Raw genomic sequence first — 26,883 nt, 5'->3', positions numbered from 1 at the left:
CGGTGGTGCCGCTGCTGGTGGAGCCGTAGGCATCCTCCTCTGAATCTCCGACACCAGCATGTGGAGGGTCGAGAGGATATCCTGCGATATGTCTCTCGGAGGCACCCAGGGGACAGGGTCGCTGGGCCCAGCGCCCATGTCGTCCTCCCCGTCGGCGTGGTAGTCGCGTCCGGCGGGTGCTTCCCCAATGTTCCCATCGTCATCACCACCCGGGGACAGGAACACCAGAATAGAGTGCACCATTTTTAAGCTGGACCCGAGCTCCAGGTCCGGACTCCCTCGAAGCAGGACTGACCAAGCCTGACCAGAGTGCTGGACCCCAGAAGCAAGGAAAGCCTAAAGGTTTCCAAGAACCGTGGTGGTGCTATTCGCGAGAAGCTGAAACTGCAAAGTGACTCTGATCTGGACTTTGCCCATTGCTGCCGCTGTCCTTCGAATCGTAGTGCAGGAGTCCCCAGACATCCTCCCTCTTGTCCCCACCACTGAGGCCCAGGAAGAACAGGATTTGCAGGAACTACAACAGGAACAGAGGCCAGCTGGAACCATTTCTTCAGACCTAAAGTACTGTGAACTAAGGGGTACTTACCTCTTGTTGTATAGCTTGCTTGCTGTCAGTTGAGACTTGCATTTTGCAGAGTTGCCTGCAGCTTTGCCCATCACAAGCCTCCCAGCTTGTGGCCCAACAGTGTTTTCTTTTTCTACAAAGCTCTCTAACATTGTGCAAGACTTTACTTACCTTCAAGAAGTGCCTCAGGTCTCCTAGACTTTGCTCAATTGACATTGGCTGTCCTGGCTCCCTCCCTGAGGGCTCTTCTAACCTCTGACTTTGTGTTTTGATCTGTCCCTCCAAAAAGCCATGCATTCTTTACTTGTATAGCTGGGAAAGGGTTAATCTACATTGCATTTGGGGTTCAAAAGTGCTTACCTGTTTGAGAAACTTGTTAACCATTGGTTCCACCCCTAACCTTTTCCTTTTGACACCAAACTCAGTATTGCTCTAAATGTACCAGTGATATATCATGTCACAGTGTCTTTGTTATTGAAGTCCCCTCAGGGTGTAGGAGGTGCCTGTGTGTCATCCCAAAAGGGTATCTACTGATTTATTGAAACTGAGTGTGTATTTTCAAAGTATATTTAAGTGTTACATATTTGCTCCCTTCTAAAGAACTGACTGTTTAAATTAATCAATAATTGATTAATCAAGAAACCTTGAGTGTAATTGTTATTTGGATACTTGTCACTGTGAAAGTCTAGGTTGCAACCTTACAGCTCACATTGATCCCTCTTGAGATATGCCTGGCTGCTCAGCCACTCTGCCAAATTGTGTATACCAAAGGTTGGGTTAACTATTGCCAAGAGGACATGGCTGGTGCACTCTCCCACAGGGTACTGCATACAATCTCGCCTAATACTTGTGGCAAGCAGTGATGGTCTATTGTAGAGTTGTTACATTGAGTATTTTGCTTTGCTGGTGTTCAACTAAACCCCCACAAGGCTAAGCTCCATCAGACCAGCAATTGTAACATGCCGAATATGGATAACTTCAGTCAGGAAGCCCTGATCACTTTAACAGTAGATCAACTGAAAGAAATGTGTAAAGTCAGGAATCTTACTGTAAAAGGAAAGAAAAATGAGTTGATTACAAGGTTGTTGAATCACCAAAGCTTGGGTAGTAGGCCTTAAACACCCACTAACCTAAGAAATGTGGAAATTGATCATGAGGATGATAGTTCAGAGTGGAACGCTAAGGTCTTAGAAGAGACAGAGGAGGTAAAGGAGTCGCAGGATAGGAGTGCCTCCTTGCCACAGACTGCTCTTTGGCCTCAATCTATGTCCACAGGGACCCCACAGGATTCAACACAGAGTCCAGAATGTGTCTTTTGAAACAATGAGACTTGAATTGGAATGTAAAAGGTTGCAAGCTCAAGTTGAAGCCAAACATCAGGACATCAAGCTCAGGAAACTGGAAATGCAACATGCTTTTGAAAAGAAAAGATTCTCTTGAAAATGTTTCCCGCCAAGAGTCCTCTAGGTCGTCCAGCCCCAGGAAGCCTGGCCTGCCTAAAGAAACAGTGAACCAATCAATGTTTGCTATTTTAACTTCTCTGAAGGGGGAGGCTTGCCCGATAGTGAGACGTGGAAAGCCTTGAGAAACTGACGATAACTTCTCCAGCACGGGGTCTAGCATGGATTCACATGCTCATGAATATTCCCCTCGTCAGTCTGGGAATCCTCGGTAAAAGAAAAAAGTTTCAATTTAGTTTCTAAACTGTCTTTCTCCTATAAACCAATCAATCACTGAGCTCTGGGTGATACTGCCCCGAGCCAATGAATTCCCTTTACATAAGCCCCGCGGGCAGCCTTCTTCAGATTTTTACTGCATGTTCAAGTGCTGGGAGTCGTCGCGTTTCGCTCTTCAAGCTTTCTATGTTTTTTTGTGTCTTTTGGTAGGAAAACTGTTTTCGGTTCAATCGAGCCTGTGTGCTCCATCGCTTATCCTTCCGATTAACGGGGATCCGTTTTTCGGCATCTTTCATCGCCCCTCAATGACAGAAACAGTAGAGTGTTCTTCTTGGAAGCTTCCAGAAGTTATTCAAGCCTACACTGCATCAGATCATGTTGGACGAGAAGGACGACAGAGCTTCCCTCTTAAGCTGTGCACCACCTGCGGTTTGTGTAATGTCTTCACGGACCACAAGCATTCCCAGTGCCTGTATTGTCTACACCTGATGGATAAAGAAGATTATTGTGAGATCTGCCATGGCTTCACCAAGTGCACGATGAAGGATCGACATGTCCGGCTGGTGGCGTGGCTCAAGGCCAGGGCCTCTACCCCGGGTGAATCACAGGGGCATGCCTTTTCTGGATCCAGCCAACCTGAGTGGGCTTCTAAGTCCTTCGACTGCACTCCATCCGTGGGGGCCTGTGAGGCTTTAAAGGTGTTGTGCTCTAAAAAGAAATGAGATCTTAGCCATTAAGTAGTTTGTTTGGACTAAAAGAGAGCCCAAATCTTTTATTGTTCAAAACTATGTTTTTTTCCTTTCTTTCTGAAACAAGAAAAAGGATAAGTCTTCTTCAGCTTTCCCCCTGGATTTCAGGTCATAACTCGTGCCAGCAAACAGGTAAGTTCTTTAGGTAAGAATGTATTTTCAAAATTATACTCTCTCTATTTTTTTGTTATTTCCTTTTCTGTAAGACTTTCTGGATCTTCTCTTCCTTGGTGTCCTGTTCTCAGCTGCCTTTGAAGTTCGTTTGGTACTTCACCTGTCTTTAACTCTCTGGATAAGGAAATCTACTCTTCCTTCTTGTGACAAAGAAAAGTTCAGGCTTTCTGGAGTTAGGACGCTTTCGTCCTCATCATTGGGTTGAAATATTACTACTGATCTTTCTTCTCAGTTAGCTTGATGTGTGGGACCACCTCTTCAGCTTGGCCCCCTTCCTGGCAACTCCTTTTTTTATCTTTCACTCTTAGTGTCCGGGCTCCACGTTTACTAGCTCATAAAGCGGACCTCTCTGGTTATGGGCTCCCCATTTCTGTCAACAGGTGCTAAATTCTATATGAATCTTCAGCCACGCCACCTATTATCTGCAGAGTTCACTCAGCGGTCTCTGTCGCCTCTGGTATCGCATTACTCACAGCATCTCTCTCAATCACTCTCTTGCTCTCGGTGCACAACCGGAAGACAAATGCTTTACTGGCTCTTCTGGGCGGCAGCCGGCTGGTCTCCCTCACGATTTGGACGCCTGCCGAAGACTCTGCCCGTCTCTCCTGAGACTGTTTTCTTTGGGTCTCCGGGGTGTTTGCCGACCCCGTCCTTAGTTCGCCTGCCAGCTCCGCTCCCCTGTTTCTCTAGCTCACCTCGACACAGCCTCTGTACGAATCGGCTGCGTCTCTCCCTTCGGGACGGAGACGAGCGACAATGGTCGCCTTCTCCACACCACCTGACGGAGCGCAACGGCGCTGCTGCCTTGGCTTTCTTGCGACGGCTTCAACCGACTGCCAATACGAATATTAACAAAATGAACTTCTTCACAACTAACAAATGTGCAATGGCACAACTTCAGCCCAACAACGGCCTCTGCTTCTCAGCTGCTGTCAATACGCCCAGCTGAAACCGTTGCTTCCCCCTCCTCGTCATCGCCTCTCGTTTCCTAGGGAACCAAAAACAGAGATCCCGTTAGAGGAAAGTACATACAGGAGCCACTTCCTGGTTTCATCCGAGTTTTGATGGTTTTTCCCCCCCGACTGTATAAAAAGATATAGAGGTATGATTTAGAGGTATGATCATCCCGACATTGTCACAGGGCCCAACACAAGGCCAAGCACCGCAAGTCTGCTTCCGTTGGGTTTGCCTCGTCAGCGGGTCCCGCAATGGTCAGACCATGTTAATCATCTGTCTGCCTCGCTCTCCAGCCACTGCTTTAGCTGTTTGTCCAAGAGAAAGTCTGCTACACTGGGGAAACTGCTGGAGAAACCAGAGGCGGCCAAGCGGGACGAGTTGTCCGTCCTTTCACCTAAGGCCCAGGCGGTCCTGACCAAGACGTCATCTTCCATCGAGATGGTTGCTGCTGCCCTCTCGAAGGCGAGGGGGCTGACCCGGTCCAGGGTGCCCCAGCGCTGGCCAGAGTGGCGCTTCCTCCCAGGCGGGAGGCTTCGGCCAACCTGGTGAAGAAGACTCCAGAGAAGAGGATGCTGGAACTTACCCCAGGACTGACCCCTCAGGACCCGAAGAAGAGGGTGGGGGGGGGGTTAGGGCAGAGAAGAACTCGAAGGCCTGGACATTTCTTTGTCTGATGAGGAGGAGATAGTTTCTCGCCTTTTATGCAAGTCTCTCCCATTCATTTGTAGCCTGTCACACACACAGCGGGTGGCTGTCCTCCAAGGACAGCCAGCTGGCCAATCACCTTTGGGTGCATTCCTGTAACCAAGGAGACGAAGCACAGGTAGTCGGGCACCTCCCTCACGTCCTGCCCTGCCAGACACGCTGGAACCAGCGGCCGGCTTCAGCAGTGTACCCAGCCAAAGACAGCGAACAAAGGGATCAAACCTGGTTTGGCGAGCAGAGTAAATCTCAAGAAGGGCCTTTACAACAAGAAATGGCAAAAAAAGAAGACCAAGCCATTTTGACGAAATGGGCGCCCATGGGTGTTGTACTGCAGCTGCGAACGCAGCCCCCGGTAAAAACACACAATGGTAGGAAAAAGTAAACCACTGCCACCAGCCATTTATTGTAGAAAGGGTAACATAAAAATGTTACATAAGAAAATAGACAAAGACTAAGTAACCCATCCAGCACCTTATTGTAAGATAGTGTGTGTGCTGGGTCTACAAAAAAGAAAAATGTAAGTAAAGTCAATTTCACTTTACTACTCTTGGAAATAGTAGTTATCAAAGAGAAGTTATTTAAACCTTAGCAGAAATCCAAAGGATTTTTCTGTGTCACTGCACTGAAGGTGTTGTGGGTCAATGTAAAAAGATGATGCAGATGAAGTTTGTCAGACACCAAAAACAAAACGCAGAAAACACATAGTATTAAAAGTACAAAGTCCCAAAGTTCAGCAAAAGAGCTGGGGATCTCTAAGGTGGGAGGAATTAAACACTAAAATGAAAATTCTCCCTAACAGCAGGGTTCAAAGATAAGCAAGAAGAATGAGTGTCTCATAGGAATCTATAGAGGGAAAGGTGCAAAAATGAAATCTTTCCTAACAGGGAGGCACTGAGCCTCATCCTCAGGCATGGAAAAACATTCACCAAAACCTGGATTTATGAAGGCCTGATATCAATGATGCTCCACTCCCACTGAAACACCTGGTGTAGCAGATGGTTCACTGCCCTTCAAATGACCTCCAATAAGGATCAAAGAGTCCAGTGCCCAAAGCCTGCCAAGCTTCTATGATGGCCCTGTGAATGTGTAAAGGGCTAGGCCCTTGGAGATGTAATGTCTCAAGATCCAGGAGAGTCCCTTGGGGTGCCCAGACCCATTTCTTCAAAAAGAAGCATGACGTGCCAACATACAATGGGAACAACAGTAATGGGTTTGGCTGCACTGGTTTAAGTATTTCACATGGAAAACTGTTAAGCTGTAGTACTTCTCGTCAGTGTCTGGGACAAAGGTGCAAAGAGGACACCTCAGGATATTGAGAGGTAAGTATTTTCTAAGTATCCCACTGTACATCAATTATCTTGAGAGCACAACTACCAATGCTCCCTTCTGGCAACAGAAACAAAGAAAATAATGAATAATTTTAACTAACTGGACTCGAAATTAATATAATTGGTGAATGAGCATCCACCTTTATGCACTATACCTTATTACAGATTTTACTGAATTTGAACAGCTTGCTGTTTCGTGCATCCCTCCATCATCGGGCTCCTCTTCTTCCTGCCAGTGGTGGACAAGTTCCTCCATATGAACACTAATGACATCCCTTATTACCTGCATAGAGAAAAGAGAAATTAAAATTTGGCTCATAAAAATAACAGAGGACAGTTGTAATTCTTGTAAATTGCGCATGACGATATATGTTCAGATCATAATGATTTAACAGCTTGTGTCGATATACTGCACTGCTGCAGGTTAGAAATACAACATTACATTTAATTTACTGAAGGCTCCTATTTGTGCTAAATAAGTTTCAAACTTGGTATCCTTAACCACAGTAACCACAACAGAGGCAGCTGTAGCTCGAAATGTCATTCAGCCCAGAGGAAAGATACAGGCATAAGTAGTTTGTACTAGCCCTCATGTTTTTAAAAATAGAACATACACAAATTGGACAAAATATGTTAATATACATAGGTACCGGGATCATACAAACACAAGGCTGGTAAGAACACTGCCTGCGTTTCACTCGCCGATCAGGCCTATATTACGTTAGCCAAAAAAGCTAGCGCTCATGACAGAGGTTACAAATGTATTCTATGTAAAGGTTCAAAAGGAGAAACCTTTAACTTTACTACCATATTTTATTTCCATGGTAGAGATGGATTTTGAGGGAATTTTCAAGTCCCTCCAAAAATCCCTAATGATCAATAAAATAAAAAAGGACTAATGAGAAGTGCCCTTCCTGAAGGCCGTTACAACACAAAAAAAAGAGCTTTTAGAGAAGTACTGCAAACTGCACCTAGCCAAATGAAATAAATAGATTGACATTTACAAGCATCCACTTTACTCTTCACAAACCAGATCAGAAGAGATGCATTGCCTTCACAAGGACAGCCTATGCTTTTAAATTGAGGAAGTAGATTTTGCCTCCTTGAGGAACAACAGTCATGCAGCAAGTAAGTGTCCATAAAGCAACATTTCTGGAGCCAGGCACAGCAACGGAAACAGGCTGGCTCACATCTTCATAGATTTTTATCCCTCAAGGTGTTAATTTGGAAGGCAGAGTAGGAGGAACGTCACTGGTATTTCTTGCTAGATTGACCAGTTTTAATGCCAAAGGAAACAAAGTAGAGAGTAGCATCAATGTTCAGTGTTTTTAGAGTTTTAAATGTTTCAATGTTCAAACGTACACAGTTGAAAGCCTAGACCATGAGAAACATCTTGCAGGACTCGATGTTGGCAGTTACGTATGGCACCATGAGCTCTCAGTGCAACTTTGGGTTGACAAAGTATTTTCATATATCTGCATCTCTATTATTAGACTCTCTATTAGGCCACAAAACATGTAGGTACAAGTTAAGGATACGTTTACTACAAGCACTGATGCTACACACACGTGCTCACAATGAGTAGTCCCAAAGGGGTGAGTACACAACACTTCATACTTGTACAGTTTCGAACTTTCAAGAAAAATAAATAGGACAAATGTTGCAAGTAAAGTAGCTCGAGAAAAAGTGGTTAAACAACAATGTGTCTACGGAAATTACCTTAACTTAGTCGCTAAGAAAGTTCAGTGTTCTAAAGAGTTCAGTCCACGGTAAGCACCTGGATAAAGGTTTAGGAAGTCACAAACGTCCCCCTGGAAGAGACTTTTCCCAAGTCAACAGCCAAGTTAGTTTAGTAAAATCACAATTCGGATAAAATCGGTTTCCAAAAAGTGAGTCAGTCCCAATTCCAACACACAGAGAGAGGGTTCATCCGGGAGGAATATACAACCCAGAGCTCCACCACCCATGGTCAGGTATGGGTACTATCAGGAATTGGGCTTTTCACCTTTTGAATCCCAAAAGGGACAAAAGGGGCACAAAGATGTGCATCTACACTGAACTCCCGAATTCAAATTCTGAAAATCTTTTCTCTCACGTAAGTTGGAATCGCAAGGGCCAACTGCTCATGCTGTTGGGGCCCATTGCAGTTGATCCAGGGCTTGCAGCGTCAGTGGCTGGAAGTAGGTGCTGGGTAGATGAGATCTCTGAAGCAGATGCGGTTCCAGAGGATCCCCCAGCTGGACAGGACCGTCAACCTTGGACATTGATCACCGACTCCCATGAAGACCGATGATGCCGGTCAGGGTCAGGCAGATTTAGATCTCAGTGGCAGTGTAACAAGCTCCAGAGAGGCGATAGTCAAGGTAGAGAGCATCTGCTGCAGATAATGATGTTCCTTGAACACAAGTCGAGGATCTGCCCAGTCTCAATCTTCAAGTCGAGTATGTCTGTTGCAGTGTTTATGACAATGCCACTTCAAAGGATGTCAGGCTACAGACCGCTCCTGAGACATTCTCAATGTCCACCAACATTAGGACAGAACTGCAACTCATGAGACAAGTTAGGCTCATCGTCTAGGGGAGGAAGCCTTAACTTTCATCCAAATATCAGGCCGGGGGCTGCCGCAGCCCACCCATAGTAGGATCTGCACCATTCAGACAGAAGTGGCGGTCCAATTATGGACAGCCAGCTACCCTGCCACTTTCCAGCAACAGACATCCCCTGGGAGACATGAAGATTGGGACCACAGTCCCAATCCCAGTCTCAACAAGTTCCAGGCACACAAAACACTGAATCCCATGGAAGTGCACGTGCTTATTAGGGGGTTTCTGGACTCAGGACAGAAGAAAGAGCCAAAAAGCACCATGGCCAAAGGACAGTACTTAAATAAACGAGGAGGTATTTTCAGTATATGTATCTTTTTTCTGCATTTTTAAAGCGCTCACACAGCCCTCGGGCATCGAGGAGCTGTTGCAGGATTATTATTTTTTTTTAGTTGCATATTTATAACGCGCTTAAATACCCAGAGGTTTCTAAGCGTGGACCCAGGGATCGAACCTGTGTTGCTTCGTGTCATCTTGTTTCCAAGGCGAACACGTTGCCGCTGAGCTATCTTTGCGGGACAATATGGTCCCCAAAAAGGCACTGCTGTGGTAAGAAAAAGTTGGTGAACCGTAGTACATCAGAAAAAAAAAGTAAAACACGTTCCACTAGCACCAGCCTGCCCTAAGCACAAAAAGTGATAGACAAAAAGAAAAAAGGGACACTGAATGTGGTTTGAGTTATAAATGTAATGAAAAAGCAGGAACATGTAAATGTGAGAAAAATGCTCTCTGCACTGGCAGCCTTAGGGACTCACCAGTGTCCCCAAAACAAGTGAGTTGAGCAGGTGAGAGATTAAAAAAGATCTCATTCACCCTGTGGCGAACCAGGAGGAGGACTTGGAAAACAATGGCTCATGGTATATAAGTATTTATTCAAATAAAAGGAAAAATACCTAACTGGCTCTATTAGTATGAGGGGAAACGACCCTGCCTTCTAAAATAAAACTAATGGTGCTCATTGCAGTCCATAATAAAGAGTCCAGAGTCCTAATTCCCAAATACTAACTGGCACTACCACTTTAAGCCTCCTTTTTCTTTTTCGGTAGTTTTTTTTTAAACAAACAGCCTCAACAGGGGCTTCTGCCTGGCCCAGCTCTTAGCTGACATATCTCAGTCTCAAAGTTCTGTTAGGCTATTTCTAAACAGTATCCAGTCCTTATGCATAGTTTGTCGATTAAAATATATCTTATGTACAGTCACACTTCCTCGCCGTTTACCACTAGTTCAATGTTAAATCCATTGAGGATCGATTCAGCTTTCACCAGTAGTAAAATCCCATCAGGAGTACTTTTGTATGGAATTTCTTTCATCCCGCCTATTGTGTGGCACTGGGACATCCCAAGGTCCTGTGACTGGTAGAATTGTTACCTCTAATATCAAGCACACTTGTACATCTGCTGGCCTCCCCAGCCTGAATATAGATAACATGTATTCCTTGGACTGCCTGCTCCATAGAAGATGTGTGGATATAATTCTCTCACTTTCTCCCTTGGGCCGGCACTCACTGTGTGGAGCTTGGAGACTCAGGCTTCTTGCTTGTTTCTGGTGTTAGCATCGGTTGCAGAGCATTAGTGGTTGCACTACACGAAAAGATGGTTTGCTTTCCATCCAGGCAACTTTACTGCTCTAAAGCACTGCTTCGTCAGCATATCCACTTCGTAGCCTCCAGCTAGTGGGTCGAACACCTGCTACGCCACTGCTGGCTTGCGGCCGTGCGTAGCTCGGCCGCTCCAGGACATGTTTCCAGAGGCTCGCCTCTGCGTACTGTGGATTCCCCTCCCAGCATAGTAGACCCACACGCTCAGTCTCTTCTTTCACAGTTCTTAGTCGGAACACATACATCATCATGTTCAGAAAAGGTGAGCTTCTTTCTTTACAGTAACCAACAGTCAGCAATACCTGAAGCCGGATAGGGTGGAAGGAAGATTTCTGGTACCTGTAGGAAAACCCTGAGAACACTCAGTTCTTTCTAGTCCCATATATGCAAACAATGTAGTCCTTTCAGGGAGGTCCTCATTGGATTTGGGGGTCCTTGTACTCTAGAAGGGAGTACCTCCCAGTAAGGTCCCACTTGTCCAGACTACTAGGGAGGGTCTTGCAACGCTAGGAAGGTGTGCCCGCTCTGCATGGTGTGGATCTCTTCTGGGGAGTAGGGACGAATTGTCTAGATTCATCATAACCCCCCAAAGCAGCAAGGATACCAAAAGAAAAGACATATGCTGTATTGCTCAATTCCTCCCACCTTAGAGACCCCCAGCTCTTTTGCTGTACTTTAGGACTTTTTAATTTTAACCCTTAAGTCCGCACTGCCTTTCCAGTCTTTCTACGCTGGACTTCTTTTTTCCAGGGAGGAGCGATCAAAACCCCTGAACCTACGCGAAGCGGCACGCGGAGTTGGCTCGCCAGAGTTGCGAGCAGTCTACGGCAGTCCGCACTGCCTTTCCAGTCTTTCTACGCTGGCCTTCTTTTTTCCAGGGAGGAGCGATCAAAACCCCTGAACCTACGCGAAGAGGCACGCGGAGTTGGCTCGCCAGAGTTGCGAGCAGTCTACGGCAGTCCACACTGCCTTTCCAGTCTTTCTACGCTGGCCTTTTTTCCAGGGAGGAGCAATCAAAACCCCTGAACCTACGCGAAGCGGCACGCGGAGTTGGCTCGCCAGAGTTGCGAGCAGTCTACGGCAGTCCGCACTGCCTTTCCAGTCTTTCTACGCTGGCCTTCTTTTTTCCAGGGAGGAGCGATCAAAACCCCTGAACCTACGCGAAGCGGCACGCGGAGTTGGCTCGCCAGAGTTGCGAGCAGTCTAAGGCAGTCCGCGGCCGAAATAGCCTCTTCAGCCAACTCGAACTTACTCAACTCTCTATCAACACCGACAACACCGCTAGGTCGTGTCCTACGCAGCCAATACACACGCCTGGAACGAATTGACTGACGCAATAAAAAAGACAGAGGAAACCTACGATCCCGTCCAAACGTAAGGAAGGCAAAGTGGGAGGATAAATCCATCTCATCCTCCTCCTCCTCCTCTTCCTACTCCTCCTCTCCACCGTCTAGGCCAAGCTCGCTAGACATCCTGCCGCTGCGTGAAGCAAGCTCCCGGGCCGACAAAGAGGAAGAAACCGCCGTGCAAACTGAGTCAGACCCATTGAGGGACGAAGTCTTCCATCAGCTCCCCGCTGTTACTGGAACCCCTTTGCAGTCAAACCCCGATGTGATCTCGCTAGGAGGCTCCATAGACAAGTGCGAAACGACGATGACAATTCCGTCTGACTACACGCCGTCCCTGGCACCGCGAAATCAGTTTTCAGTCTCAGGAGACCGGCCTGCCTCTGCTGCGGCAAGTGGGACCACATCTGACGACGCCGAAGGGCGCCGTCGATTTGACCCCAGCGGCATGGTCTTACTGAGCCGACAAAAACCCCCCGGACCTTTTCGCCTCCGCCATGGCTCTTGCCATGGCGAGTGGGATCGCACCGGGCATCGCCGGAGGGCGGCGCCGGTCTGACCCTTGCGCTTCGGTCCGGGAGGAAGCACAGAGTCTTGAACCTCCAACCGATTCAACCTTGCAACAAATCTACGAAAAGCGCAATATCCATATGCACGCTCTACAAGCTGGAAACCAGGGAGACAACCTAGCGTCATGTGCCAATTTTGGAAGCACCATTCAAGTCGGATGGCATGCAAATTCTGGCTATACGACAACATTTGATGAAGGAGATGACATCGAAACGCCTACCACTTTACCATCACACCCACCGTTAACTCCACCGACAACAGAGAGGTCGGTAGGTCCCTCGACTCCCCCTTTAACGGTGGCTCCTTCCACCTTACCCGTGGTAGCGGACCCAAATTCAACCTCGGGGAACGTACCGGCCACAGAGCGTTACGCCTTACAAAGACAAACTGCTATAGCTTTACTAAAACGAAAAGCACTCCATCAGAAGAAACCCCGCGAATCCGGGACTTCACTAAGTTCCAATCACTACCAAAGGAAGCAGCGCCCAACAGCAAAGAAAATCGAGATTGGGAAAACGCTACTTGCCAAACCCTTAACATGTCATGTACTAAAAGACTTCTTCGCCAGACAGACAAAGAGAAAACTGGTGAGGGAAGTCGAGCTTTCAGATGCAGAACTATTGGACGCAATTGCTGAAATTCCTCCGGCTCCTAAACAAATAAAAACGGGGGAGGTCGATTCACCAAACTCACCGTTAATCGACTTATGCCTCTCCCCAGTAAGGGCTTCAGACTTCCCACATAACTTGGACCACCCACAGCTAAGCCCACCTACTGGACCCACACAACCAGCTCTCAACTTGCTTGTTGAGTCATCCGAAGACTCAGTGCTAGTACCTTGCGTCCTGGTCCCAGATAAACATAACCTACCAGCAAATGCCAAAAACGACGCCTCGCCTCAAAGAACTATTGCGAACCAATTCGCTCCACATACACGCCCTTTAGACCATCAGAGAAACTCCTCCACTCCGGGAAAAGACAAATCCCGGGAGTCTTCGCCACCAAAATTAAACCACGAGTCAAAAAATCAGTCTCCAGATATGTTCGCAGTGATGTCAGCCATCACGGTGGCCTTGTCCCCGTTTGGAAAACTGTATGAATCGCTCAACGAATCAATGAAAGATCCGGTGGCAATAGCGGCCTCTACAAACTCAAAAGTGATCTTCTTGGAAGCCTTCATTACGGCCCTAAACCAAAAAAACATGGAGCAAGAACTCCAGTGGGAGCAAAGAATGCCACACCTAGAAGCCCAATTAAGATTAAGATTCCCCCATACACTCCGTGCATCAACAAATATAGACAGACACACAACCATTCAGGAAAAACTGAATGAAGCAAACAAGGGTCAACCAATTAGTGAAACCCAAACCGCTCTTGAAACTGAAGTATCCAAAACAACGGGAGGAGCTACAACCCAAAAGAACGTTACTCCAAGCCATGGTACAGAATTCATCAAAAGAAGCAGCACTTCTGGACTTTCAACCGACAACCGAGGTGGACGACTTACACCCTTCAATCCCAGACTCCTCCTTGATGAACCTCACACAACACTTAGAACCGGAAGTTACAACAAATCCACACATCGCTGTGCGAAAGCCTTCATCAACAGAATTAACAAACGCTTCTACCGATTTATCTACACCGGGCTTCACAAAAGCGTCCCTGACTTCATCGAACTCAGCTGCTTTGTTCGCACTCAACGCGACAAAAGAACTACCGTCTGAGGCACGGTCGGCAAATACACACCCCATAGCGGTCGTCAAAATGACACCGCATGACAACAATAAAGAGTGCATTAACACACCAGTCCAGTCAAGGTCGGAATTAACCAAAACAAAAAAAGACCCCCCAATACACGTCCAAACCAGGAGCCAAACCCGCCTCTTTAAAATGGAACAACTAATGTCAGGAAAGAATTTTCTTGTTCTGAACAGAAAAACAGTTCTCACAATAGCGGCTAAAGTGCCTAGTCTGACCCATTTGTCTACTACGAACTACGTCTTTATCGAACCTTACCACAGGCAGAAAAAGGCCAAAGCATATCTACATGTAAAAACCATTCCTCAACATGAGCCAACTAAAGAAACGCTTGACGCGCTGATTCAACTAGGCTTCAGCCTGTCAGAAATACAACTACCTCAACCTGCTTGTCAAGTAGGATCAACACATTACAAGAAAAATTCTCCAACCACAAATCACAAAAAAAGTGTGCAAGTAAAACAGAATACCGACTATCGAAGTCACTATGCAGAAACACGAGAACATCAACGTGAAAGACCTAAACATACGCCACGGACCTGGACAAGCAGAGCCCACCACCTTAGACCGGAAGGGGGTCAAAACTGGAAAAAACCTGTCTCAGGTCAGACAGAACCCCCGTGAAAGATTTCCCCTCGGACCACAAAGAACCATTGAACCAACCGCAATCACGGACTCCATCGGGTCCCTGGTCTTGGTTAAGAAAAGTGCTAAAGCCAAATCCTCAAAATTAGCAATTACCTAGCACAGAACTGCAAACCTCGGACAAATTTCTGAATCAAACTACCGAAGACTTTCCCCAGACCATCTCCATGTGCTCCTGGAACACGAGAGGCCACGGCCATCTGCTAAACCCAGAAACACAAGATCTAGCAAAATTTGACATAATCTGCCTCCAAGAGACTTGGCTGAGGGAAAAACCAATTCTAGATGGATATGATACCGAAATATCACCGGCAACAAAAGGCATTTTTGGAAGACCATCATCAGGCCTTCTGACTTCAATCAAAATCGGATCCGGAATTGACGTCAAGGCAAAGATAGCTGAAACTTGCGGAATCCTCGCTCTTCAGACAGAATGGTGCCATCCGAATACAAACGCAAAGGGAAACCAGAAGTCAAAGCTGGCTATCATTAACACTTATTGGAATCCGCAAAGATCTACAAACAAGGAATTTTGCGACGAAATGAGCACCCTGTTAGACAAGATCACCGCTGAACTTTGTATCGACTTCATCATAATTTGCGGTGACCTGAATGCAAAGTGTGATCATTTTAGGCATGCAGCATTATCGACAGCCGCAAAAGTAAGAGGAGACTTGTGGTTAGACCTGATGGACGCCAGAAACTTCCATGACATGGCAATGGTGAGGGGCCAACTTCCTGCACTTCCAACATGGGAACGTGATTCGTCAACAGCTACACTCGACTATATCTTCACTTCACTTGCTTTACTACCTTACGCGTCCACCTTCGAGATTTACAAAACGAAAGAAAGCGATCACAACCTCTTAACCATGACGTTGGAATCTATAATTCCGGTGAGATCGTCCTACATATCAAAACTGGAATTGGCAGCGAACCAAAAGCGGCTTCAGCTCACAGCATCAAACATCAAAGAAATAATGAAAAATTACGATGAAGCCCAAAAAAACGCCACGGGTGCTCCGACAAGGCCAAACTACCTGCCCCTTCTTATACCTCATACGCAAAAGCAAAAAACCGGCAAGGCCATAGTAACAACTGGTCACCATGAATATGACAAAGTACTAGTGCAAAAACGAAGAAAACTGAGAAAACTACAACGCGACCTCAAAAGAAACTCCAATGAAAAGGTTAAACAATCGCTGGCTGCGGCGACCAGATCTTACAGATCATGGGTAAGACACCGGTGGGCGGAACTTTATCAGAAGGACGCAGAACAGATGTTAAAAACATTAACGTCGAAAAGTGTTGGAGATTTCTGGGCTCTAATAAAGAACAAGGGCATCCGAACCGATGACAAACTCTTCAATTTGATACCGGAATCATCGTGGACAGCTTTCTATTCTGCCCAATTCGCCCCTACCTGACAGAGGTGGGAAACCAAAAGGAAGCAACATGGATAAATCTAGCAGTCCAAGATGAAATAAAGTCAGTAATCTCAAAACTGAAAGCGTCCAGGGCACCCGGGCCAGATGGATGGACCAATATAGATCTAAAGAAAAACCAAACGGAATGGTCCCTTTTGATTACAAAAATTTTCGATCACTGCAGAATATCCAGACAAGTCCCGAAAACATGGAGAGAGACAGTTATTGTACCCATTTTTAAAAAAGGAAGTAGAGACAATCCGGCGAACTATCGACCCATAGCCCTACTGGACATCATGGGCAAAATATTTGCGACCCTACTCCTATCAAAATTTCAAAACTGGGCAAGAACCTCTCCTTCAACCGATCATTTCCAAACGGGATTTCTCAAGACGGCCTCAACAAGCATAAACATCTTGATCTTGATCATCATCAAAGACAACGTAAAAAACGGGGCTCCGAAAGTTTTCCTCGCATTTATCAACTTATCTAAAGCATTTGATAAAGTAAGCCGTCAAAGACTATGGTCGAAATTGTCCAACTGGAAGTGTCCAGAGGAAATATTGGACCCAATAATCGCATTACACACAGAGACAACTATGCGAGTCCGATTAAACCGACAAGGCATGTTATCGGAAGCAGTAAAGGTTGAAAGAGGGGTCAAACAGGGATGTATGTCCCTTAGCCCCTGCATTAGTCATCGCATTTTTGGGCGACTTTCAATATACGTAAACTTCATTGAGAGCATTCCCTCCAAAAGTTGGAAACAGCGCAGTGTCCAGGTTGCTCTACGCCGACGACTTGATTCTGATGGATCAAACTCAAGTCGGTCTTCAGCGCCAGTTGACAAACCTGGCCAGATTCATTACCAAAAACGACTTAGAAATAAACGTAGAAAAATCAAAAATCTTGATCTTGGGGAACAAGTGCTCAAAATCTAAACCAGGTGGCACCTGGTTCTTAGACAACGTAAAGATCGAGATAGTCACAAACATCAGATACTTGGGTGTCATGATTGATGAATCAAGAACTGAGAACTCAACCATCGTGGCTCTGTGGGCGAAAGTCAAAACACTTACCACTCAAAGAAGACTGATCAGCAACAAATACGGTAAATTTTCCCTAATACCGGCGATCCAGTTTTACAGACAAAAGGTGGTACCAGCTTTAATCTACGGAATGGACGTAGCGCTCAACATACACGACTCCATCTGGCCAAAACTGGAGGGATACCTCTGGAAAGCGGTTTTGGGTTTGCCAAAATCGACATCTATCGCAGCCATACGACGAGAACTTGGCTTATTATCTCTGTCAGCATCCTTAGAACAAAGCCAAATGAGAGCATTGAGGAAAATCCTTGACCCGGACTCGCTGCCAATATATAAAACGATTCGAGAAGAACTTGAGAGGGGGCGCTGCAAAGCATTGACCCTTTGGGAAAAGAAACTAACTTCAAAACTAAAAGACCTTGCCTGCACCCACGAGGACTTAATCCAAAACCCGGAAAAAATCAAAAGCAAAGTAGCACACGAGGACTGGATCACTACATGCAATATGGCAACGGCAAACAAACTGCTTTGTCACCTTCCACCTACCACCAATAAACTAAATAAACTAAATCTTCCCCTGAACTATTGCATCAAATTCCCAAACAAGAATCTCCGGAAAATGTTCATGCGAACAAGACTAAACCTGATGCCAACGCAAGAAATTCGGGCTATCCGCACTCAACCAATAAACAAAACCTGCAGACTATGTCTAAACCCAGACATCACAGAAACACCAAGACATCTGATTTTGAATTGTCCTAAAACCGCCCACCTCCGAGCGGCATTCTTGCTACCGCTTCTCCAGGACTCTACTCTTAGAGAAGAACACATTTGGTGGTGTAGATTGAACGCCGGGGAAAAAACAAAATGGGTTATAGTGGCAGTCAAGATCCTTGAAGCACCCTTAAAAAAGGCTACTGAACTCTGACTTAAATAACGAACTTAGTTTCAGCCCTGAAACCCGCCTCTGGCTCCAGTGTGTCTGGAAGGGCAGGAAGTGAGGGAGGTTCCCGAAACTCCCCTGTCCTTTGCCTCTAGGAATGCCTGAATGCACCCAGTCCCGATTGGCTGGCGGGCTGTCCTTTCAGGACAACCACCCGGCTCCGCGATTGACAGCCTTGGCTGTGCATGAATGGGAGAACCCTGCTTAAAAGGCGAGGGTTTAGGGACTAGAGGCAGAGTCGACCACTGGGTAGAACACCTGCCGAAGAAACCGTGAACAAAGCTTACTGCATCCTCCTGGACATTTGAATTACCCGGTGAAGCCCTGCTGCTCTGCTCAAACTCCTTTATCTGATCAACAAGAAAAGCTCCAGAAGGGACGACTTCTTCCATTGGGTTAGTGGGACCAACTAACCCAGAGACTAACTCCAGTGGACCATCTTCCCTGACTGGCTGTACTTTTTTGCTGCTGCAGAAACAGAGTGCCAGGGGTTGAGACATCCGTAGTTGAGTGCAACGTCTGCAATCTGGCCAGAAGCTCCAGGAGTCCAAGGACCCTACAGAAGCAGGACGACCAGAGCTCGAGTCCCTCACCAGAGAGCAGTACTCAAGGAGTGAAAGAAGCCCCAACCGGTTATCCAAGATCTGCGGGTGTGCGGTTTACTGCGCGCAGAAACCGCAAAGTGCTGCTGATCCAAAAACAGCCCTTAGCTGCCACGACCTCTAAATTGCTGCCGCAGGAGTCCCCCAGACATCCTCCCTCTTGTCCCCACGAACAAGGCTCAGGAACCCAGGATCTGCATCGCTGCAACTAGACAAGCCAGCTGGACCACTCTTTTGCAAACTAGAGGTACTGTTCTGACTTGGGGTACTTACCTCAGTGTCTTTAGCTTTGCTCTTCTCAGTTGAGACTTGAAGTAGCTACTTTTGTTAGAGTTGATTTCAGCTCTACCCTCCACAAGTGTAATAGCTTGTGACCCTACAGTGATTTTCAACAAACACTAACTTTGTGAAAGACCTTTATTAACTACGAAATGTCTCAGCTCCATAGACCGTGCTCCAATTAACTTTGGCTGTCCTGGCTCCCCACAGACACTTCTAGTCCATTGACTGATATTTTATGTGATAACTTGGCTTTAGACAGTTATTGTTGGGAAAGACTTTGCCTATGCGTCATTGTAAGTGTAATATACTCACACCCTGAGAATCTGTTTAACCTTTTTCCTTCCTTTAACCTTTCCTTTCTGAAACCTAAGAATCTGCAAAGTGTACGAGGGATATATAAATGCTATTACTGTCCTTGTGAATGAAGTCACCACCGGGTGTAGGAAGTGCATAAAAAGCATCTCAAAAGAGTATCCACTAAACTTATGCTGATTCTGGAAAAGTATTTTAAGTACATTTGATTGGTACATATATTGCCCTTTTTAAAGAATACGCATTTAAAAACTGATGTTAAATAAATAACTATAACTTTGAGTAGAAGTGTTACTTGGCTACTTGTAGTTGCAAATTTCATTGCTACAGCTCTAGAGCTCACATTTTCCCCTCTTGAGATAAGCCTGGCTGCTCAGTCACACTACCAACTTGCGCAGTACAGGCCTATACCAAAAGGTGGGTTACCTAATACCAAGAGGACAAGTGTTGTGTAGTCTCACACAGTGTTATAAGTCAATTCTTGCCTAACCGTAGGATCCATGGACATCAACTGAGGGGGAAACTGCAAAAAGGAAAAATGTCACCAACAATAGTCATCCTCGCCTGCAGTCTGTTTCACCTTCTCAGTGTCTTCTAAGACACATACTGATGGGCTTGGGACTCTGAGGTGGTCCTTAGGCAAACAGTAGATGGACACGTCTGTTCCCGTTTAGAAATCTTACAATCACATTTAGATTACCTATTAAACCCTGCAAGCATGTCATGGAAGAGCAAAGGGGAGTTTTAGTGTATGCATTAATATGTATTAAGTGTCTTTGCTTAGATTTATGTACAGTGTAAATATCAAATAATGCTGACCAAATTCATCATACAATAGTAGTACATTTACAGGATACATTTTTTCTATACAATAAGCTAAAATGAATTTGAATCAATAAAACACAGCCACATCCATTTACTTATACATCCAAATATTTCTTCACAAATAAAGTTTCTGCAACTTTGTATGTGTGTTTCACTAATACTCTTATCCTTGTGCCAGATCACTTACTATATGAATAGCATTTCAATAAGATTTAGTTAGCTTCTCCAATCTTTTTTCCACCTTAAATTACCTATAGAACATTGTAAGCATGCCAAAGAAGAGTAAAGGGGAGTATTAGGATAAGAAAAAAATAAAGTTTTGTCAGAAAAAGTTGACAGATCAGGCTTTGTAAATTCTTAAAAATCCCACTAGACCTGCAGGGTGAGTTCCTTAGTTTACATACTCCAGGAATTCACTCGCCGGTGGTGACATTTACCAGTGCCGTCTGTAAAATGGTTCAGGTCGCCATAAGCACACTTCATATTTGGTGAATTGCTGCCACCCAAAGGCCAGCCATTCACAGTTAAACCATTTTCCAACAAAGTTGGTTTACAGTAAATGCAAATAAACGTTTCAAACCTCCCATAATCACCTGCAAGGTGGAGTACCTTCATAAGATCTCCTCGCCAATGCGAGTGGTCTAGTAGATTTTGTGAGCCCTGCAGATGCTAAAAATGCTAGGTAAACAAAAATTACTTTAAATAAAAACTCTTTTATGTTTATAGTTTATTAAATATAATACTTGCACAAAACATGCAGATGCCAAGTCATAAAACAAATACAGGACAAATATCTGCAAATACATAGAAAACATATCAAAATCCAACAATAACATACAATACATCATATAAAAAGCAGCCGTTCAGTAAGAGAAAGGAAAATCTATTCCGGTTACGCATCCCTATTAAATGATGGACTGTCGTGGTTGTTCTTTCTTAGCCCTTCTACCATTCCGGGAGGGGGAGGTCAGCGTGTGTGTGTTTTACATTTGGTGGGAACCCTTGGGTATCCCTGCCTAGGATCCAGAGTGTCTGGCCAGGCAAAAAGTGGGGAGAGGAGTCTTCCACCCCCCCCCCCTGTCCTTTGTCTGCCATTGTGCCTGAATAGGATCAGCTCCCACAGGGGGTCTCGCTGTCCCGATTGGACAGTCAAACACCCCTTTCTGTAAAATTCTGAGAGAGATTGCAGAAGAGTGTGTGCTGGAACTGTAAAGTTGAGGCTTCTGGAGTGAAAAGCTAGTCGACCACTGGAAACTGAAGTAACCAAAGATAATCGGAGACGCCTGCAGACCCTTTGCAACACTGAAACAACCGCTGCTGTCCTGAACCAGTTTTCTGTGTGACAGAGGAGCTCCGAAGAGGACGACTCCTTCCCTTTGGTTGGTGGGAAGAACCAGTCCCAAGACAAACTTTGAATGAAGCCATCTCCCGAGGTCCTAGGAGTTTACAGAGCTGTGGAACCCCAATACCAGGAGACCTGCTGCCCATTTCGAGTGCATCATTGTGGAAAGGCTGAATTTGTCCAAATCTTTGCTGAACCTGTAAGGACACTCCAGAGATCTGATCCAACTCACTCAGACCCCCTCATCAGAGTGTGGGACTGCAGGAAGCGAAGAAGATAGACCGGGCCATCTGTTGTCTTTTGGCAGAAAAGGCACCAAAACCGCAGAGTGAGCCAAGAAGTTGCTGAAAGTCATACCACAGGTCCTCCCTTGAAGACTCCTGCTGAGAGATCCCGTTCATTGCCGTGCCTTGCGTCATCAGACCAAGGCATCCAGAGGTCGGGTCCAGAGCTGCAACATGGGGGTGCATCCAGCACAAACTTCTAAGGTACTGTGGGGGGAAGGGGAGGGGATGGGTATTGCTTACCAGATTCCAAGAAGTCGCTTCAGATTGTTGGAGTGTTATGTTATTTTGCATTTATATAGCGCCTTATATAACATTGGTATGGTCTGAAGGCGCTGGTAGGTTGAACGCCCTTGGGAACCGAAGTTCAGATCAGTAGAGAGTCAAAAGGTGCGTGTGAGCACCGGCTGTGTGCAGCTGGTGTGGTATTTGTGTAATAGCTGCTTCTGTAGGTGGTGGTTGAGAGATCAGGAGTATGTGTTCATTCTGGCAGGATTTATCCAGACCGAGTGTGGTTGCGTTATGACTGAGAACGCCTGGCTGGGGGGTTTGTAACCAGCAGTGTTTTACTTGGAGTGCTGTGGAGTATGCAGCGGATGTTATTATGAGAACAGTTATACAGAATGGTGTCATAGTATCTCTGTGCTCTAGTTGAGTGGTGGTGTAGAGGGGAGAGTAAGCGTGGTGGTGTGATGTGTTATATGCTCTTTCAAAACGTTCTATGCATTCCAAACCATACTATATACGTCACGCAGTTCTATGCGCTCCAGTACGTTCCATGCACTCCTATTCACTCCATGCATCCCAATCTGCTCCACACACTCCGGTTCGCTCGACACACGCATGCGCTCCAGTCCGCCCCGCGCGCTGCAGTCTGCCCCACGCATGCACTCTTGTCTGCCCACATGCTCCATTTCACTCGTTCCATCCACTCTACGCATTCAGTATCTCTGCGCAACTCGTCCGCTCTAGTAACAGGTCAGTTCCACTCTGGGCACTCGTTCACTCCAGGCACTCGTCCTCTTTATGCCCTCACACGCACTATGTATTCACCTGTTTTGCTCACTCATCGGCTCTGCGCACCCGCCCCCTCAATGCACTCAGCCCCCTCAATGCACTCAGCCCTTTCCTGTAGAGTTGCTTGCATCTTCTACTTCTCACAAGTCTAACAGCTTGTGGCCCTCCATTGATTCATTTTTTTCTTCAAAGACTTCTGAAACATTGTGAAAAGACTTTTCTACTTAACTTCAAGGAAGTGCTTCAGCCCATCTAGACTATTGCCTATTGAATTTGGCTTAGCCCGTTTTAACTGAATGACTCTTATTGAGGGATCTGAAAGTATTTGCCTGCTTAAGAAATATTTGTGGTAACTTGTTTGCTCTAATCTTTTCCTTTTTACTTGCTCTTAAATAATCCTGAATGCCAACATTAATACATTAATGTCAACAGCACCCTAGCAATTGAAGTCACCTGTGGCTGTAGGTCTCTGCTGTATGCCATCCCAAATGGGGTTTATAGTCTTTCCATCCAACTGGCCTACCTCAAAACCCTTTCCAACGAAAAATTTTCATCACATTCTTTTGCATCAAATGCATTTTTTGAATTATTTTGGGGGGATCCCCCAGCCCCCTTTTTTTTACCCTTAGAACCCCACCCCAATGAAAAATAACCCTTTACCCCCATCCATATATGCATTCGATGCACAAAGATTCAATGCAACTTTTAGTTGGAAAGGGTTTCGATGGAAACCTTTTTGATGGAAAGACCATATACCCCAAATGGGTATTTACCGATTCTGAAATAAGATTGTGTAATTTTGAATTATATTTGTGTGGTGTTTTACAGTGCCCCATCTGAAGACGGCTTACATTAACTGATGGTAAATACATTAATAATTGTTTTATCAAGAAACCTTGTGTGCCTTTGTAACTCCCCTACAGCTCACATTGACCCCTCTTGAGATAAGCCTGGCTACTCCTCCACACTACCAACCTGTGCAGTACAGACTTATACCAAAGATTGGGTTACTATTGTCCAGGGTCACCACCTCTTACCTCTGACTCAATCTACTGCTTGTGTCCCTTCATCGAGTCCTCTTACAGGTATCCCTTGTTAGTTGTTAACTTGCTGCATCTTTAACACTAGAGACTGGAAGAAATCTGGAACGCTTCGTATTCTGCTGCTTATCAAGACTTTTAGCCCTCCCCGAACTGCCTTTAGTTAGGGTTGTGTTTTTGGACAAAAGACTTGCGGTGGGAAGAAACCCTCTCTAGAACCTTGAACCAAACCCTCTAGAACCTTGAACCAGACTAATGTTAGACTAACCATTTTCTCCCTTAAAGTGACTTTACTGTAATGTGTTTGCAGAGTAAATGTATTACTGAATGAACTGATAAAAACCACAGGAGCACGTAATAACCAAATAAACATTGTTTTTTCCCTTTCTAACGCTGCTACAATTGTATCCGCGAACAAACACAAAAGTGAAAGTGACCTTTGAAGTGTAGTCTCAAGTATTCCGAAGTGTTCTAGTGTAAACGTCTAAAGCAGGGGTCTCCAAACGGTCAATCGCGAGCGACCAGTAGCTCGCCTGAGCCTTTGAAGTTACTTGCGATCAACTTTCAGAAAGAAAAACAAAATTATGCAAGGAAGTGCTCTGACCAATCACAGGCCTGCAAATCTCTAAAGCATATCGAAAGCGTCCTGTGATTGAGCAAAGCAAGTTCCTTGCTGAAAGCTGTGCTCCCATTGGCCAGAGTGGTTTCCCTTTGAGCTCTGGGTTTGCCTTGGCTTTGTCCTTTAAAAGCATCATGGCGCCGTGTAGAGTTTTTGTGTTTTGGAGCTGGGGCTTGGATTAGAAGGCAGAGGCTGACAAGCTGTATATGAGGTAAGCCGGTAAGTGAGGTCAGGTGGGTCGGGGGGAGGTGCATTGTGATCATTATTTTGTTTTGTTGTGCCGAGCCACTGCAGCCCATCCACTTTTCATGTGCGCACAGCTGTTTGTGCTGTTGGAGGAGGGGCGGGCAGCTTGGCAGAAAGGAGCCACGGGTGAAAGGGAGGCATTTAGCTATCATGCTTAATGTCTCTGCTTCATCCTGGGCTCATTTGCAATCATGTAAGCTACTTTAAGATGGCAGGGCTCCGGCGAGCAAGCCCTCTCGGGACTTTCTCGCCAGAGCCCTGCCGTTTCTAAGAGTAGCTTATATGACAGAAAATGAGCCTAAGGCATAGCGGAGACATTCAGCATGATAGCCACATGCCTCTGTTTCCCCCTGGACTCATCTGCCACAGGAGCTCAACTCTGGGAGCAAGCCCTGCTAATTTCCTAAGTGTGGCAGGCTAAAACGGTGTCCATGTGACTATCTTTCACACAGACACTGTTTTAGCCTGCCAAAGAACAAGTTACTCGCTTACCTGGTAACGTTCTTCCGATGGGATGGTCCGACAACGTATTCCATATCTATGAAAGACTCCAAAAGCAGTACCAACGTATGGAGGAGGAAAAAGAATTTAGAATATAGAAATTTAGAATGCCCAATCAAATTGCAGAGTAAAGGACCGCCTTGCCAAAGGCCAGATCCTGCCCATGGATAGAATCTAGGGAGTAGTGTCTTACAAACGTATGGACCAAAGCCAAAGTGGCTGCTTCACAGATGTTACGAACAGGAACACCCCTCTGCAGGGCAGTAGAGGCAGCCATACCCGTAGTAGAATGGGCCCGTAAGCCTACCGGAGGGTCCTTACCCGCCAAGCGGTAACATTCAGAAATTGCCAAGATAATCCATCTAGACAGTCTGCTTAGTAACAGCTTGTCCCAACGCCTTCCAGCGTAACCAATAAAGAGCTGATTGTCCACTGACCCGGGACATGCGTGAAATGTAGAACTTAAAGTTCTCCTAGGATCTAACCTATGGAGCCTCTCCTCGTCCTTACCAGGATGCGGAGGAGGATAAAATGCCAGAAGAATGACCTTCTGGCATAAATGAAATTCCGATACAACTTTCGGAGCAAACAAAGGACGGACTCTAAGGGCAACCCTGTCCTTATGAAACACAGTGAAGGGTAGCTTAACAGAAAGTGCCTGCAACTCACTCACTCTGCGAGCGGAAGTAACCGCAACTAAAAATACAGTTTTAAGGGTTAACAGTCTCAAAGGACAGGAATGTAAAGGCTCAAATGGAGCACCCATTAGGAACTTTAGAACAAGGTTCAAATCCCAACCATGCACCTGGAAAGGTGACGGTGGAAACACAGTGAGCCCCTTCAGAAGGAATTTTGAAATAAGAATCCTCAGACAAGCGCTTAAATATGGACAGCGCCGCCAGGTAACCTTTAATGGTACCCACTTGCAGGCCCTTTTGGGCTAAAGGCAGAACCCCACACAATACCCAGGTACTTCGATCTGCACGCATCAACAACGCAGCAAAGTTGTCTGGTAACATTTCCCCATTGACCGCATGCAGCCTGCCTCCACGCCCCCCCTTAACCTCTCAAAAAAAGCCTGATTTGCCAGAGTACAGTGATCATGCAAACATTTAGAAAAGCCGGTCTGGTTTAGACTTTGCTGAACAATGTCAGACTTCAGTGATCTGTCTTTTTTCGTTATTTTGTAAATGTTGATGCCAATTGGCAAAGGTTCATTTTAAATGGCTCCCCACAAGGAGTACTTTTGAGGGTTAGTTTTCGAGAGTGATTTACATCTTTCCATGTGGTATGCTTTTCTTCAAGGTGTCACACCTGATGAGGCTCAAATAGAAGGATGCATGCTACCCTTATTTAAGTCCGGTATAAGAAATTGTAATATATTCATTAATGCCCTTTAAGTTTCAGACTGCCCTCATTACCTTTGAGAGATGCTACATACAGAAATGCTGCACAGTTCTGTGGTAGATGGAAGGTGCATGGGACTGTTCAACTTCTGGCGAAATGAGAAATGGGGGTTTGGTGCCCCCAAAACCCTTCATTCCAGAAGAGTGAAAATGCGCATCCATTTTTTTAATTACATTTTATGCACAGTTGTTACGGTATAAAGAAAATGATTAGCAATATTTAGAATAGCTTAATTATACAAATATTAAACCTTTGACTGTCGTGTACAAATTGTTCAGCACCACGAAGTTGTGTAATACAAATCCCACATTACT

At 45.7% G+C, this 26,883-nt stretch overlaps 1 protein-coding gene across 1 annotated transcript in view; it reads right to left on the bottom strand.

Annotated features, from left to right (window-relative positions):
• SNRNP48 (small nuclear ribonucleoprotein U11/U12 subunit 48) overlaps positions 1-26,883 on the bottom strand; it is a 279,405-nt gene that overhangs the window by 27,586 nt on the left and 224,936 nt on the right. The window contains exon 7 of the mRNA XM_069613443.1: positions 6,310-6,437. Coding sequence (XP_069469544.1) covers positions 6,310-6,437 — 128 coding nt within the window. The remainder of the gene's footprint in view (positions 1-6,309; positions 6,438-26,883) is intronic.

Source organism: Ambystoma mexicanum, chromosome 5p (genome assembly GCF_040938575.1).
Source record: "Ambystoma mexicanum isolate Mex_15411 chromosome 5p, UKY_AmexF1_1, whole genome shotgun sequence".
NCBI lineage: Eukaryota > Metazoa > Chordata > Amphibia > Caudata > Ambystomatidae > Ambystoma > Ambystoma mexicanum.
This window is presented reverse-complemented; position numbering and strand designations above follow the sequence as displayed.